Source organism: Nerophis lumbriciformis, linkage group LG15 (assembly GCF_033978685.3).
Source record: "Nerophis lumbriciformis linkage group LG15, RoL_Nlum_v2.1, whole genome shotgun sequence".
NCBI lineage: Eukaryota > Metazoa > Chordata > Actinopteri > Syngnathiformes > Syngnathidae > Nerophis > Nerophis lumbriciformis.
In genome coordinates, this window is record NC_084562.2 from 22,000,001 (window position 1) to 22,018,233 (window position 18,233).

The window sequence follows — 18,233 nt, forward strand, 5'->3', positions numbered from 1 at the left end:
AGGCCCTGCACAAGCACAATGACATCCGCTCCCACTCCTGCCCCCTGCTGGACTCCAACCAGTGACCTCCTCAGCACCGTGGAGACTGTAGTCCAGTATATTTCCAGGAGACTGGTCAGACTGTCAGTGGGCGGACCCGTTCCTTGTCTCCGCGGTGACTCCAGGTCAGTCCATAAGTGCCATCTTCACTCCCATCAGGCAGAAATATTCTTCAAGCTCGGCCCTCCAGTCAGACGGGACCTGGTGCTCCTCAGCACAACATGCCCTGAACTTAGCTGGCGTCCATTGAGAGAAGAAACCTTGTTAGCACACTGACACTGACAGACCCTAATCCTGGTCCTCGGTCACCGCAATCCAGTCCAGCAAAGGCCGCTTCATGGAAGAAGCACAGAGGAGGAGGGAGAGGAGGAGGAAGATCACCGCATGTAAAAAACCAAACAAGCTACTGAGTGTAAATAATGTGAGTGCTTTAGAAAACTACCTGACAATATTCAAACATGTGTAGTAACAACCTGCTCTTCTGCTGCATCCTCATGGCACACCTGGCAAACTCAGGGCCCACGGGCCAAACCTGGTCCGCCACATCATTTTATTGTGGCCCACCACGTGATATTATGTGGTCTATCACGTCATTTTAAAGTGGTCCGCCATACCATTTTATTGTAGCCCGCTGTGTCATTCTAATGTGGCCTGCTGCATCATTTTATGTGGCCTGCTGCATCATTTTATGTGGCCCGACATACCTTATTATTTTGGTCCGCCACATAATGCCCACTGCGTCATTCTAATGTGGCCTGCTGCATCATTTTAAGTGACCCGCCACATTATTCTTATGTGGCCCACCATACCATTTAATTGTGGCCCGCCGTGTCATTTTATGTGGCCGTCCGCATACTTCTAAAGTGGCCCGCCACATCATTTAATTTTGGCCTGCTGCATCATTTTATGTGGCCAGCCATACTTTTTTATTTTGGTCCGCCACATTATTCTTATGTGGCCCGCCATACCTTTTTATTTTGGTCCGCCACATAATGCCCACTGCGTCATTCTAATGTGGCCTGCTGCATCATTTTAAGTGACCCGCCACATTATTCTTATGTGGCCCACCATACCATTTAATTGTGGCCCGCCGTATCATTTTATGTGGCCGTCCGCATACTTCTAAAGTGGCCCGCCACATCATTTCATTGTGGCCTGCTGCATCGTTTTATGTGGCCAGCCATACTTTTTTATTTTGGTCCGCCACATTATTCTTATGTGGCTCACCATACCATTTAATTGTGGCCCGCTGTGTCATTTTATGTGGCCGTCCGCATACTTCTAAAGTGGCCCGCCACATCATTTCATTGTGGCCTGCTGCATCATTTTATGTGGCCAGCCATACTTTTTTATTTTGGTCCGCCACATTATTCTTATGTGGCCCGCCATACCTTTTTATTTTGGTCCGCCACATAATGCCCACTGCGTCATTCTAATGTGGCCTGCTGCATCATTTTAAGTGACCCGCCACATTATTCTTATGTGGCCCACCATACCATTTAATTGTGGCCCGCCGTGTCATTTTATGTGGCCGTCCGCATACTTCTAAAGTGGCCCGCCACATCATTTCATTGTGGCCTGCTGCATCATTTTATGTGGCCAGCCATACTTTTTTATTTTGGTCCGCCACATTATTCTTATGTGGCCCGCCATACCTTTTTATTTTGGTCCGCCACATAATGCCCACTGCGTCATTCTAATGTGGCCTGCTGCATCATTTTAAGTGACCCGCCACATTATTCTTATGTGGCCCACCATACCATTTAATTGTGGCCCGCCGTGTCATTTTATGTGGCCGTCCGCATACTTCTAAAGTGGCTCGCCACATCATTTCATCCTGGCCTGCTGCATCATTTTATGTGGCCAGCCATACCTTTTTATTTTGGTCCGCCACATTATTCTTATGTGGCCCGCCACATTATTCTTATGTGGCCCGCCATACCTTTTTATTTTGGTCCGCCACATAATGCCCACTGCGTCATTCTAGGGTGGCCCACTGCGTCATTCTAATCTGGCCCGCTGCATCATTTAATTGTGGCCTGCCACATCATTTTATTTTGGCCTGCTGCATCATTTTATGTGGCCCGCCATACCTTTTTATTTTGGTCCGCCACATAATGCCCACTGCGTCATTCTAATGTGGCCCGCTGCATCATTTTATGTGTCCTGCCACATCATTTTGTTGTGGCCTGCCGCATCATTTTATGTGGCTCACCATACCATTTAATTGTGGCCCGCCGTGTCATTTTACGTGGCCGTCCGCATCCTTCCTAGGTGGCCCGCCACATCATTTCATTGTGGCCTGCTGCATTGTTTTATGTGGCCCGCCATACCTTTTTATTTTGGTCCGCCACATAATGCCCACTGCGTCATTCTAGGGTGGCCCGCTGCATCATTTTATTGTGGCCTGCTGCATCATTTTATGTGGCCCGCCACATTATTCTTATGTGGCCCGCCACATCATTTTAATGTGGTTCGCCATTCCATTTTATAGTGGCCTGCCTCATCATTTTATGTGGCTCACCACATCATCCTAATGTGACCCGTCACATCATTTTATAGTGGCCCACCACATCATCCTAATGTGTCCGGCCACATCATTTTATTGTGACCTGCAACATCATTTTATGTGGTCTGCCAAATCATTCTAATGTGACCCGCCACATCACTTCATGTTGCCCACCACATCATTTTATGGTGGACTGTCATATCATTCTATGGTGGCGCGCCACTTGATTTTATTGTGGTCCGCCCCTTTATTTTATTGTGGACCATTACATCTTTTTATGTGGACCGTTACATAATTTTATGTGCCCCCCCCCACATCATTTTATGTGGCCCGCCAGATCATTTTATGTGGCCTGCCACATCATTCTAAAGTGGGCCGCCACATCACTTCCTGTTGTCCACTACATCATTTTAACAATGGTCCTCAACATTATTTTAACTTGGCCCACCTCATAATTGTATCGTGGACTACCACATCTTTTTAACGTGGCCACAACATCATTTCATGTGGTCTGCCAAGTCATTTTATTGTGGCCGGTTGCCTCTGCCAATTGTGTAACAAGGCTAAATATGACTTCATGTTCATGTACATATTTACTGTTAAATGCGGCCCTCTAAAGGGCGGCCATAATTGCGATGTGGCCCCCAATAAAAAGGAGTTTGACACGCCTGCCTTAGGAGGATCACAAGCAATAGAAAGTTCTTTATTTGGTAGGTGCTAAATAAACCAAACTGCAGAAAAAAGCCAATGTTGAAAGGAGCGATGTGATTGGTCAAAGATTTACTCTGGTTTTTTTTTTCATTTTCCAGTTTTCTCATGTTTAAGGCCAGAAAGTTGCTTCCTTTTTCAAATCTGGTTTGAAATCATGTGTTGTATATTGTAACGCTCGTTAGATTGTATTGTTCTTTTATCAGCTCACTGTGTCTACAATGCTACAATCCTATTGAAAGAGCAAAATAAAGAGTTCTATGAACGAGGAAAATTGTGTTTTCAACATACGACTAAGTGATGGGTGAAAGTGTAGACACGTTATGGAACACGAGGAGTGATACTGTGTCGCTTTAAGACTGATACAACTGCTGTGTCATGCAAATTCTGTAAAAATCCTGATATATATATATTTTTTTATCCATCCAACAGATGGTGCAATTATGAAACAGTATCAGTGTGTCAATACAGCTAATGAGTGTGCCAAACACTCATTAGCTGTATTGGCAATACTGACTTATACACAGTTTCTTACTTACCTCCCTGCAAAAGTGTTCCCTTATTATTTCCCTGTGTTAAACTAATCTCCGCTTTGTAGCTGAGGTTCCGTCAATATTAGATGTGTTTAACATATTCTAAGCCCTCCAAACACTTCATAAAACTAAATGAGTACTCAAATCTCAGTGTACAGTACTACCTAGCTCGCTGATAATCCAAACCAGGGTTGCCCATTTTAGTAGTTCTCACATACAAAACCAGTAAAATACATAGATTTGATGGAGAAATAAATGCTACTGTAACCTATTTTTACGGACTTGCCTCGTTGTGATGTTAAGTTCCTGTTACAAGCTGTTATACAGTATATGCCTTGAGCTTTTATTTTGAAGGCGCTAAGAGCGGAAGTGGTGATACGTTGCGGCGGAGCGGAGTTTTGAAACAAACTGGAGCCTCCGTGTTTATTATTTTGTAGTTTTATACAGTATAGGTGACATATATAAACACTCGGTTACACTAGTTAGTGCGGCCGGCCAGAAAGCGCAAGCAAACAAAATATGAAAGAAAAAACGAGCTAAAAAAAATTCTAGCATGCTAACAGTACTATTAAGATGCTAACAGTTAGCATCGGTGATATACTAAAATACACGACACATAGGTGTATTTACCTGTTAAATTAGCTGTAAAAGCTAACATGCTAATGTTAGAAAGCTAAAATGCTAATTCTGACATGCGTCAAGTATGAACATATATTAGTCTGAGGTATGAATATGAAAATTTAGTTTAGAATGCTAGCATTCATCAAGTACCATTATATGACCGAGGTTAGGATTAACCTACAAAATTAGCTTTTTTAAATAAAATAAAAAGCAAGCATGCTAACTAAGGTATTGTAACCTATTTTTATGGGCTTGCCTCTTTGTGATGTTAAATTCCTGTTATAAGCTGTTATACAGTATATGCCTTGAGCTCTTATTTTGAAGGCGCTAAGAGCGGAAGTGGTGACACGTTGTGGTGGAGCGGAGTTGTTTTTGTTTTTTGTTTTACACGACGAACACTTTATTTTCTTTCTTTCAAAAACCTCCATCCATCCATTTCTACCGCTTATTCCCTTTGGGGCCGCGGGGGGCGCTGGAGCTACAATCGGGCGGAAGGCGGGGTACACCCTGGACAAGTCGCCACCTCATCGCAGGGCCAACACAGATAGACAGACAACATTCACACTCACATCCACACACTAGGGCCAATTTAGTGTTGCCAATCAACCTCCGCACCACTACAACGTGTCACCACTTCCGCTCTGAGCGCCTTCAAAATAAGAGCTCAACAGCTTATAACAGGAACTTGACACCACAAAGAGGCAAGCCCATAAAAATAGGTTACAGTAGCATTTGTGAAGTAACAAACTATTTGACACTGAGGTACCTGCAAAATTTAAAACATATATATATATATACTGTCCAAATGAGGACTGGTGAACAAGTGAGGACATAAATCATGGTCCCAATACGGAAAACCATTGCATCTAATAGAGAATGTCTCATTTGGTGAAATCTATCAAAATGAGGGTGGTCCCAAAAAGGAGGGATTTTTCAAGTTGACTGTGTGTCAGTTTTAAAAGTGCTCCCCCTCTGGTCAACATATGAAATAACAAGTGTGTGTAAGAAATTGAAATGTGCCCCCTTTGTCCAAAATAATACAAAAAATAAAATAAATATGTATACAGAGACATACTGTAATAATTTGAAGTCAATAATGAAGATTAAAAACAATTACAAACACAAAAAAAATTAACTAAATGCTTACCTTTTTCTCACAGTGTTTCGACTTTTTTTCTTAGAATATGAGAAATTGTTCCCAATTTTATTTCTGTTTCTGTAATATTGCAATATTTTCTCGTAAAATGAATACTTGTTAATGCAAAATGGTGACATTTGTCATATAAAATTCTGACTTTTATCACAATATTGCCAATTTCTTTTTGTTGTTCTTGTAAAATAGTGACATATTTTGAGTAAAATTATAATATTGCCCAAATTTTTAAGTTTTCTTATGAAATTGTGACTTTTGTCGAGTACAATTACGACTCTTTTCATAAAATTGCCAAAATGTTAAGCTTTTCTTGTAAAATTGCGACTGTTATTGAGTAAAATTCCAACTTTTATCATAACATTGCACAAATGTTCAGTTTTTCTTGTAACATTTCGACTTGCGTTGAGTAAAATTACGACTTTTATTATAATACTGCCAAAATTCGAAGTTTTTCTTGTGAAATTCCAACTCATCTTTCACAACAAGCTTTTTTATATTTGCACAGTAGAGATGCGCGGTTTGCGGGCACAACCGCGGAGTCCGCGGATTATCCGCGAATCGGGCGGATGAAATTAAAAAAAAAATTAGATTTTATCCGCGGGTCGGGTCGGGTCGGGTGGTTAATTGAAATAGAAAAAAATTTGATTTTAAATAGATTCAAGCGGGTGGCAGTTAAACCAATTGGGAAATATATATACATAGTTAAATGTTGTTACCCACATACGAAAAACGAGCAGGCACCTGCAGCATATGCCACAACAGAAGAAAGAAAAAAAAAGAGATGGACACTTTTACGGAGCGGAGAAGGGACGCCTCGCCGGGGTCCGGGACCGAGGCCCCTTCCCCCGAGAGGGCCCCACCGGGAGCCGTAGCTGAGGCGATCCGCGAGAAGGGCCCGACGCACGTCCAGAGTCACCACCGCGCCCACCGCACCGACACCCCGCCTCGTCCGCCTTCGCCGCGGCCGGCGTCACGCGCAGCAGGTAAGCAGCTTACCTGCCCACCACCCCCGTGGCCGGGGGCTCGTAACAGGGGTCACTCCGCGCGCTCCGCCCGCGCAGCTTACCTGCCCGCCACCCCTGTTGCCGGGGGCGCGTAACAGGGGTCACTCCGCGCGCAGTGCGCTCACGAAAGGGGTGGGGCTCACCCTGGTTGATACAGACAGCAGCTAGGACGGTGGCCATGGAAGTCGGAACCCGCTAAGGAGTGTGTAACAACCCACCTGCCGAATCAACTAGCCCTGAAAATGGATGGCGCTGGAGCGTCGGGCCCATATACCCGGCCGTCGCCGGCAGCGAGACGCGCTTGGAGGAGCGCTCAGCGCGGCTCCCATATGATTGCGCACTGGTGTGCGTTTGGGTCGTGACAGCGTGGCACGCGAATGTCTGTGCTGCATTGGATCAGTCTCCTTTCTTTAACAGGCAAAAGCTTTATAACCTCACTAATGCCTTGCATCGTCTATATTAGATATATAACAACGGGCGGGTGCGGGCGGATGCGGTTCTGATCAAATGTTAGATCGGGTGGATTGCGGATGGTTGACGACTTTCTGATGCGGTTGCGGATGAAATAATTGCCTATCCGCGCATCTCTATTGCACAGTATGTATATATGATTAATGTTGTAAATACAAATCTTTATATATCTAGAAAGGGTGGTCCTAAAGAGGTAGGCATTTTTCGGAGTTCTCAAGAATGTAACAAATACAAGTGTGTGTGTGTGTGTGTGTGTGTGTGTGCTAATGATTAAAAAAAATAGCTATGGGCCACAAATGGCCCTCAGTCCGCACTTTCGACACCTCTGATCAACACATTATTAAATAACTCCAAGGTGACAAGCTTACTGAGGATTGTGTGAAACTAAAAGAATACAAAATAATTGTTCTAGTAAGTGTTGAGTATTTAAACTCTGCGACTGTTTTTTTTTTTTCAGATATTGACCACGTTGGGGTTCCGGTGAGAGAACACATCGTCATCATTTGGACTCTTCCAACTTTAATGGTGCATATTGCTTTAGGTTAGGTTCAGTTAGTTTATCGTCAGACTACAGCACCGATTAAAACGTAGCAGAGAAACAAGTTACCACACATTAACACACGTCAAAAGGGAAGCGGAAGTGACACTGTCAAGAAATGCTTCAAAATAAAGTATCTGAAAACGTAGATAAACATGGAGAATTCTTAACAGTAAGGCAAGCTAATATAAATCAAGTTAATGTTAGCGGCGTTAGCTTCGCCACGTAGCGATTTATTAGCATGTGGAGAGCAAACATGCAACAGTTCAAGTAAATATATAACATATTGTGACCTTTGGACGTTACTTGAGCTATAAGTTCATTAAAAACAACCATCTGACGACGCTAACTAGTAGACTTCTACTTCCGGTTTCAGGGAAAGTCAACGAAACTTGCAATGAGCTAAAGCGACCACAAGATGGGGCTGTTTCACCACCAAAATAACATACCTACACTTGCATCACACGGGATTACACTTCAATGGGACTTTTTAAACCCGCCATGCACGGAGGGCGCGAAGTAGCGACTGAACACTGTAACGCCACTTAAAGGGGAGCTGCACTTTTATTGGAATTTTATAGGACAAGAACGCGTATTTTTCTTTTTCTATGCATTCTAAATCGTAAATAAGCACTAGCAAAAGTCAGTTAATGGGGGTCAATGGAAATCTATTTCACCCTAAAAAAAACATTCAAAAACATATATCAAGGTTTTTTGTGCACACTGTTAGTATATATGTACTGTAACATTCATAATAACATGTTTGATGTATTTTGCTCATTTTAATCGTGATTGAATGATCTTAATTGATCATTTTTAAGAAGTGACATTTTTTTTTTTTTACTTGTGACACGTACACAATGATATATCGCAATAAATTAGTTATTGTAAGACTTCACTTGCCTTTATATATATATATATATATATATATATATATATATATATATATATATATATATATATATATATATATATATATATATATATAAAATCATAAATATATATTTATAAATATATATAGATATTAAAAAATATATATTATATATGTAGATATATAATACATATATAGATATATACACACACACACACACATATATATCATAAATATATACAATATCTATAAATATATAGATATTTAAAAAATATATGTAGATATACAGTACATATATATGTGTGTGTATGTATTATATATCTACATATATAATATATATTTTTTAATATGTATATATCTAGATATATATATTCATGATATATATATGTATGTGTGTGTGTGTGTATATATATATGTAATATATATATCTACATATATAATTTTTTTTTTATATCTATATATACACGCGCACACATATATATATATATATGTGTGTGTATGTATATATGTATACATGTTTTTTTTTATATAAGCAGGCACTTTGTTAGACCGGGTTCCTTATAAATATGTACTGAAATATTCACATCCCTAATTTATACATATTAATATTGTATTTATTGATTTTATAAAACAATCACTTACTGCACAATGTCTGCTCTCACTGGGATGCCGACTGACGGGACGTTTATATCTTCCCGTTCAGATGAAGAACATTCATAATCCTCACACAGTGTTCAACTTTCTTTTTTTTTAAGGGCCGCAAACAAGCGTTTTTTTGGGGTCTTTCTCGCAACTTCCTGGTCTGAGTTGGATGCCAAAGTTGACCAAGTTCTCGGTTTATGTCCACAACCTTCTGCTATCCAGGTGAGAGGCATGATTTAACCAAACTCAGAGGCGACCAAATAGCAGCGTAAGCTAGTTAGCGCTCTGTGATCACGGCGCCGCTAAAAGTAGTTCCTCTGCGGTAGCACTTATAACAATAATACTTTATCATTTAGGTCACGACATGTAAATGGGGTATTTTGGGCGCTTTTTAGATGTTTTCTTTAACACTACTGTTATCAGCATTGTTAGCCACCTCTTACTTGCCGTATTTTACGATTTAGAATGCATAAAAACAGGTGTCTGCGATGAAATGGCGACTTGTCCAGGGTGTACACCGCCTTCCGCCCGATTGTAGCTGAGATAGCCTCCAGCGCCCCCCGCGACCCCAAAAGGGAATAAGCGGTAGAAAATGGATGGATGGAAAAACAGGTGTTCTCGTCTTACATGAGGATCGTGAGCGATGCGTGCATATCCCTGGAACATATTGCTATCTGAACATACTTCCTGCCGCCGGTGACGACATCGCCGTCGTGGCGACACAATACGGCGGCCACATTGGCGATATTTCATCTTCCTGTTGAAAGCCCTTTGTCGCTGTGCATTGGTCGTCATGGTAACAATGCCCATGACCACCCGCACTCTCAAAGTGTTTTTGAACACACTAAATACTAAGGAATGTCAAATAATCTACATAAACACCATCTGCTTCACGTAGACGACCACGTTTGTGCCGAGGCCTCAGTAGGCGTAAGGCGGGGGTTTCTCGAAGGGGCTCTGGGAGGATCCATAGAGGACCGGGGCGTTGGGTGTGAGCATGAAGCCCCCTGGGTCCTGGGCGCCTCCCTGCTGCTGGGGGACGCCCTGCGAGGGCGGCTGGCTGTGGGTCTCCTCGGACGGACAGGAGGTGGCGGGAAGACCCGCCTCCGGGATCATCTGTGGGGTGGCGGGACCCTGGAAGCCGCCGTTAGGCTGCGGGAGGTATTTCATTTCTGGTTAATTTGCATAATCCAAGTTCTGCTCTGCGCCGGGACCCACCTGCACCGGGTAGTTGGGGTAAGCAGGGAGGTTCTGTCCCGCCGGACAGAAGCCGGCGTAGGTGAGCATGTGCTGGGTGGGGTTGTACAGGATGTGGGGCGGCGGCGCCGGGCTCGGGGCCACCGGTGGAAGAGGCTTCTGCTGCAGGGAGCAGAAACAAAACATGCATATATTCAATAAGACTCCAGCATGTAAGTCTTTTCATGTATTGTTTATAATACACTTGAAAACATCTATAGGGCATTGTGTAGAGAATTTTGAGGATAAATTGTATTATTTTGAATAGACTTGAAAACATTTTCACATTGTCATTATGGGGTATTGTGTGTAGAATTTTGAGGATAAAAATTAATGTATTCAATTTTGGAATAAGGCAGCAACATGACAAAATGTGGAAAAAAGTGAAGCGCTATGAATACTTTATGGTTAAAAAAAATGCAGCTCAGTCGCCACAATATTATTGTAAAAAAATAAAGTGGTATTGTTTTCCTTTTACAGTAATGCACTGTATATTTTACAGTAAAAAAAAAATAGCAGGTCAGTCGCAAAAATTTTACCGTGAAAAAAACCTGTATCGTCTTTCCATTAACAGTATAATACTGGCTCAGTTGCCAGAAATTTACTGTAAAAAATAATAGTTGTAAAGTTTTCATTTACAGTAATGCACTGTAGATTTGACAGCTTAGTCGTGGATATTTTACAGTGAAAAAAATGTGTATAGTTTTTCCATTTACAGTATAATACTGGAAAAACAACAGTAGATTAAAAAAATAAAATAAAAATACTAGCAGCTCAGTTGGCAGAAATTTACTGTAAAAATATAATAGTGGTAAAGTTTTTCATTTACAATAAATCATTGTAGATTTTACAGTGAAACATTTTTTTTTACTGTGAAACAAAAATTGTATGGTTTTTCCATTAATAGTATAACTCTGTAAAAACACTATAAAACTATAGGTTGGAAAAAAAAAATTTTTAAACAAACTAATAGCTCAGTTGCCGTAAATGTAATGTAAAAAACATTGTTTTCATTTACAATAATGCACTGTAGATTTTCCGGTCAAAAAAAAAAAAAAGCAGCTCAGTCGCAAAAATGTTACTGTGGAAAAAAAAGTGGTATCGTTTTTCCATTTACAGTATAATACTGCAAAAACAACAACCACAGATTGGAAATAATACATTTACAACAAACAAGCAGCTCAGTTGCCGGAAATTTACTGTAAAAAAAATTATAGTTATACTGTATATACAGTAATACACTGTAGATTTTACAGTAAAAACAAACAAAAAACAAGCTAGCAGCTCAGTCACGAGTAGTAGTACAGTTTTTCCATTTACAGTATATTACTGTAAATACAACAAGCATGGATTAAAAACAAAACAGCAGCTCTGTTGCCAGAAATGTACTGTAAAAAAGCGGAGGGGTAAAGTTTTTCTTTAACTTTACTGTAATGCACTGTTGATTTTACGGTAAAAACAAACACACAAAAACCTGGCAGCTCAATCGGGGAAAATTTAACAGTAAAATAAAAGTTTTTCCATTTGCAGTTTAGTACTGTAAAAACAACCACCATAGGAAAAATAATAATAATACATATTTTAATACAAATATATATATATATATATATATATATACATAGTGTGTGTGTATATATATGTGTATATATATATATATATATGGGTGTGTGTGTATATGCAGTATATATGTGTATGTATATATATATATATATATATATATATATATATATATATGTGTGTGTATGTATATATATATACAGTATACACACACAGATAATGTGTATATATATATATATATTTATGTGTGTGTGTGTATATGCAGTATATGTGTGTATGTATATATATATATATATATATATATATATATATATGTGTGTGTGTGTATATGCAGTATATGTGTGTATGTATATATATATATATATATATATATATATGTGTGTGTGTATATATACACAGTATATATGCGTATATAGGTGTGCATGTATATATATATATATACATACATATATGTATATATATATATGCGTGTATATATATAAATATATATATGTGTGTATAAGTGTATATACAAGTGTGTGTGTAAGTGTATATATATATTAGAGATGCGCGGATAGGCAATTATTTCATCCGCAACCGCATCAGAAAGTCGTCAACCATCCGCCATCCACCCGATGTAACATTTGATCAGAACCGCACCCGCCCGTTGTTATATATCTAATATAGACGATGCAAGGCATTAGTGAGGTTATAAAGCTTTTGCCTGTTAAAAAAAGGAGACTGATCCAATGCAGCACAGACATTCGCGTGCCACGCTGTCACGAACCAGACGCACACCAGTGCGCAATCATGAGCGCACCTCCAAGCGCGTCTCGCTGCCGGCGGCGGCCGGGTATGGGCCCGACGCTCCAGCGCCATCCATTTTCAGGGCTAGTTGATTCGGCAGGTGGGTTGTTACACACTCCTTAGCGGGTTCCGACTTCCATGGCCACCGTCCTGCTGTCTATATCAACCAGGGTGAGCCCCACCCGTTTCGTGAGCGCACTGCGCGCGGAGTGACCCCTGTTACGCGCCCCCGGCAACAGGGGTGGCGGGCAGGTAAGCTGCGCGGGCGGAGCGCGCGGAGTGACCCCTGTTACGAGCCCCCGGCCACGGGGGTGGCGGGCAGGTAAGCTGCGCGGGCGGAGCGCGCGGAGTGACCCCTGTTACGAGCCCCCGGCCACGGGGGTGGCGGGCAGGTAAGCTGCTTACCTGCTGCGCGTGACGCCGGCCGCGGCGAAGGCGGACGAGGCGGGGTGTCGGTGCGGTGGGCGCGGTGGTGACCCTGGACGTGCGTTGGGCCCTTCTCGCGGATCGCCTCAGCTACGGCTCCCGGTGGGGCCCTCTCGGGGGACCCCGGCGAGGCGTCCCTTCTCCGCTCCGTAAAAGTGTCCATCTCTTTTTTTTTCTTTCTTCTGTTGTGGCATATGCTGCAGGTGCCTGCTCGTTTTTCGTATGTGGGTAACAACATTTAACTATGTATATATATTTCCGAATTGGTTTAACTGCCACCCGCCTGAATCTATTTAAAATCTAATTTTTTTTTATATCAACCGCCCGACCCGACCCGACCCGCGGATAAAAAAATATTTTTTTAAATTTCATCCGCCCGATCCGCGGATAATCCGCGGACTCCGCGGTTGTGCCCGCAAACCGCGCATCTCTAATATATATATACATATATATATATATATATATATATATATATATATATATATATATATATATATATATAACCGCTCACTCGCCAGACATATACATTAAAAGTAACAATAAATTAAAATTTACAGTAATCCAGTGTAAAAAAAAACAACCAAAAAACACCGTAAATGTTATGGTAAAATTCTGGCGTTTGTAACCATAAAAACTACGGATTTCTTTTTTTTTCCTGCAGTAAATGTAAGACTATTAAAAAATTAAACATGACTTCAGGGAGGGCGTGAAAAAAAAATGATGTCAATGGGCAGCCACCAATATTTACAGTAATGTTTATATTCCAGATAATGTTTGAAATGTATATAATAAAATATGTTACAAGTAAGTAAATACAATTCAAAACTGCATTGACGCTTCAGCATTATTTCAAAAAGTACACAAAAACACAATAAATGGTCACAATTATGTACAAATTAATGTTATTTTAGACGTTATTTATTTAGAGGAACAGTTCAGCTGGAATAAAAACTGAAATAGTGCGGTCATTTTGGAAATCCGGTCATAAATCTGTCACGATGACGGCGTTTTAAAGCGATGCTAAATGAGCAATTATGTCTATGAGCTTTTGAATGGAGGCGTCCGCAGAAACCAGACTAGTGGTTTTAGCCCCAAACAACCTTACAGTGTTGATGCCTGCGAGGTCATGAATAATCTACATTTAATACAGAGCAGTATTACTGCCCAGATTAACATGAATCCTCCATACCATGTCCTTGTAGGCTCCCAGGATGGCGGCGGCGATGATGCCGAGGAAGAGGCCGAGCACGTTGAGGACCACGGAGGCCCACAGCAGGCGATGGAGGTGGATCACGTCCCAGCAGCTGCTCACCCCCGTGAACTCGAAGTACTTGGCGCGGTACTCCGTGCTGTGACGTCACGCACGGTAGGAACACACTTCAACGCAGCATAGACAGGAGATGCGTGCGCAGAGCGGAAGTTTACCTGTCACAGTTGTACAGGTAGCAGCAGTAGCAGGTGTTGCTCCTCAGCTTCAGCTTGCACGCCTTGTCGAAGGAGTGACACGTCACCTGCAGAGATCGTTTGTGCGCCAATCTCATGAATAAGATACATTAAAAGTGCTCAACTTTGGATGGATATTTTACACCAAAAATACAAGCGTTAACATTTGAGTTGCGGTCATAATGAACTCCCAGCCGAACTTTGAGCCATTGCAGTAAAATAATTCCACCACTAGATGTCACTGTTTCCTCAATTAAACATTTAGAAGGCGTTTGAGCGCAATTAATTACATAGATAGATAATTGAGATCGAATTAAAAAAGTAAATAATGGGGGTATAAATGGAAATAAAATAGAAAATATTACAATAAGAATAAAAATAAAAAGCAACAATAAGAATAAAAATATATAAATGAAAATAAAAATATAACAAGATAAACTAGGCAGTAGTGACCACATACTTGCCAACCTCGAGACCTCCGATTTCGGGAGGTAGGGGTGGGGGCGTGGTCGGGGGCGGGGCGTGGTTAAGAGGGGAGGATTATAATGACAGCTAGAATTCACCAAGTCAAGTATTTCATACATATATATATATATATATATATTTATATATATATATTTATATATATATATATATACATATAGATAGATAGATAGATAGATAGATATCTACATCCTGAAAATATGCGAACAAAACTGTGTTTGGATAATTGATACTTCAAACTTGCATAAATAAATATTAAGGAATATAACATAACTTGGCTTCTGAGAGTTTCAAAATGTAATGAATAAAATGCTAAAGTTGTTGATAAACAAGCAATTATTTTAATAATTAAATATGGTCATTTTAATTTAAAATCAATTATTTCAAATATGTTTATTTTAATGTATAATTCTATGACTGGATGTAATAAGGAGTCAGGAAAAAATACAAATAAAAATACAATTAATTTTGATGTTTTTAGCAAAATATAGTAATTTTTTTAAAAAATTTTTTAAATTAACAAATATATAAATTTTTAGGTAAGATAAACATAATAATACAATTCATCTCTAGTCTGGATGATTTAGTTCTTGTCACCCTGTTGTCCTCCCGTCATGAAAAAAGGCTGTCCTCACTCAGGTCCGCATGGAGCTGGAGGGGGCGTGGCTTCCAGCTCCGGCTGAAAATCGGGAGATTTTCGGGAGAATATTTGTCCCGGGAGGTTTTCGGGAGAGGCGCTGAATTTCGGGAGTCTCCCGGAAAATTCGGTAGGGTTGGCAAGTATGAGTGACCATGTTATGAAAATGTATTGCACTGTTTTTTTTTATTATTTCAGTATTGTTATTTTTTTGCATCCTCTGCCATCCTACTACCCCCACCCCCTAAATAATAGGGGTATAAATGGAGATAAAATAGAAAATATTACAAACCCCGTTTCCATATGAGTTGGGAAATTGTGTTAGATGTAAATATAAATGGAATACAATGATTTGCAAATCATTTTCAACCCATATTCAGTTGAATATGCTACATAGACAACATATTTGATGTTCAAACTGATAAACATTTTTTTTTTGCAAATAATCATTAACTTTGAATGAATTTGATGCCAGCAACACGTGACAAAGAAGTTGGGAAAGGTGGCAATAAATACTGATAAAGTTGAGTTCTGGGTTTTTTACCATAAAAGTGAGAGATTTCTGTTTTTTGTTGTTTTTTTTCTTTACAGTGAATGTAACTACAAAACTTTTTTATGTAAAATGATTACTTTTCAATGCAAAATGGTGACATTTGTCATATAAAATGCTGACTTTTATCACAATATTGCCTTTTTTTTTTGTTCTTGTAAAACAGTGACATTTTTTGAGTAAAATGATGAATTTTGTCATAGTTTTGCCAAGTAAAAATTCTGATTATTATTATAATATTGCCAATGTTAAAGTTTTCTTATAAAATTGTGACTTTTGTCGAGTAAAATTACGACCCTCTTCATGAAATTGCCAACATTTTAAGCTTTTCTTGTAAAATTGCGACTTATTGAGTAAAACTCCAACTTTTATTTATAATATTGCACATTTTCTTGTAAAATTTTGACTTGCGTTGAGTAAAATTACGAGTTTTATTATAATACTGCCAAAATTCTACGTTTCTCTTGTGAAATTGTGACCTTTTTCTTGTAAAATTCCAACACATCTTTCACAACAAGCTTTCTTATATTTGCAGAGTATGTATATATTATTAATGTTGTAAATACATATCTTTATATATCTAGAAAGGGTGGTCCTAAAGAGGTATTTTTCGGAGGTCTCAATAAGGTAACAAATACACCGTTGTGTGTGTGTGTGTGTGTGTGTGTGTGTGTGTGTGTGTGTGTGTGTGTGTGTGTGTGTGTGTGTGTGTGTGTGTGTGTGTGTGTGTGTGTGTGTGTGTGTGTGTGTACCTCAGTATAGTAGCTGTCATAAGCATATCCAGAACCACTGGCGTAGAAGTCACACATGTCCTCCTGCAAGGGTCTTATGTCCTGTGGGGGACAATCACAGATGAGGCCTCAGAGACAGAGGAAAGGTAGACAAATATGAAATATGTGGCATCATGCACATTAGCGGGGATGCGGCAGTTTTATGATCGGCTCCTGTATCGGCACGATAGAAGCACTGAGGTCATTAAATGATTTCACGGTGCGAGGCTTGACAAGCAATGAGTGTAAATTCTGGCGTCCCGTGAGCCGGACTTGATTCTGTTGTTGATCGATAACGTGGTCTTGTGGTGCCAGCGAGCCAAATAGCTTCTGAGATTCCTGCTGCTTCATTAAAGGACTTTTGATCTTTCACTGCTTAATGAACAAACTCAGCTATATTTATATATAAATATATATATATATATATATATATATATATATATATATATATATATATATATATATATATATATATATATATATATATATATATATATATATATATATATATATATATTTATATATATATACATACACATACATACATATATAATATATATATTTAAATAAATAAATATATATATATATATATATATATATACATACATACATATATAAAAACATATTTATACATAGACATACATATACATATATACATATACATGCATATATACATTTTATATATTTATAGTATGTATAAAACATAATATATATAATATATACACATATATAATATATATACATTTTATATAGACAGTATATATATATATATATATTTATATATATATATATATATATCTACATACATATACACACATGTGTATGTATATATATCTACACATATACACACATATATACACATCTACATATATATGCATATATATATATTTCTACATACATACACACACATATACATATATATCTACATATATACACACACATATATATATATATATATATATATATACACACATACATACATATATAAAAACATATTTATACATAGACATACATATACATATATACATATACATGCATATATACATTTTATATATTTACAGTATGTATAAAACATAATATATATAATATATAAACATATATAATATATATACATTTTATATACGGTAGACAGTATATATATATCTACATACATATACACACATGTGTATATATATATCTACACATATACACACATATATGTACATATATATGCATATATATATATTTCTACATACATACACACACACATACATATT

The 18,233-nt window shown here is 38.9% G+C and overlaps 2 protein-coding genes across 3 annotated transcripts in view; one reads left to right on the plus strand and one right to left on the minus strand.

Moving 5' to 3' along the window:
* Window positions 1-3,530, plus strand: part of gas6 (growth arrest-specific 6) — a 48,621-nt gene extending 45,091 nt beyond the window's left edge. The window contains exon 15 of the mRNA XM_061974713.2: window positions 1-3,530. This exon is cut by the window's left edge and continues 87 nt beyond it. Coding sequence (XP_061830697.2) covers window positions 1-65 — 65 coding nt within the window. The 3' untranslated portion in view covers window positions 66-3,530.
* A 6,171-nt stretch (window positions 3,531-9,701) lies between these two features.
* Window positions 9,702-18,233, minus strand: part of LOC133615859 (transmembrane protein 255B-like) — a 33,217-nt gene continuing 24,685 nt past the window's right edge. For both annotated transcript variants that reach the window (XM_061974712.2, XM_061974711.2), the window contains exons 6-10: window positions 16,960-17,040; window positions 14,520-14,605; window positions 14,284-14,443; window positions 10,308-10,448; window positions 9,702-10,241 (exon numbers count right to left, since the gene is read on the minus strand). In XM_061974712.2, coding sequence (XP_061830696.2) covers window positions 10,011-10,241; window positions 10,308-10,448; window positions 14,284-14,443; window positions 14,520-14,605; window positions 16,960-17,040 — 699 coding nt within the window. In that variant the 3' untranslated portion in view covers window positions 9,702-10,010. The remainder of the gene's footprint in view (window positions 10,242-10,307; window positions 10,449-14,283; window positions 14,444-14,519; window positions 14,606-16,959; window positions 17,041-18,233) is intronic.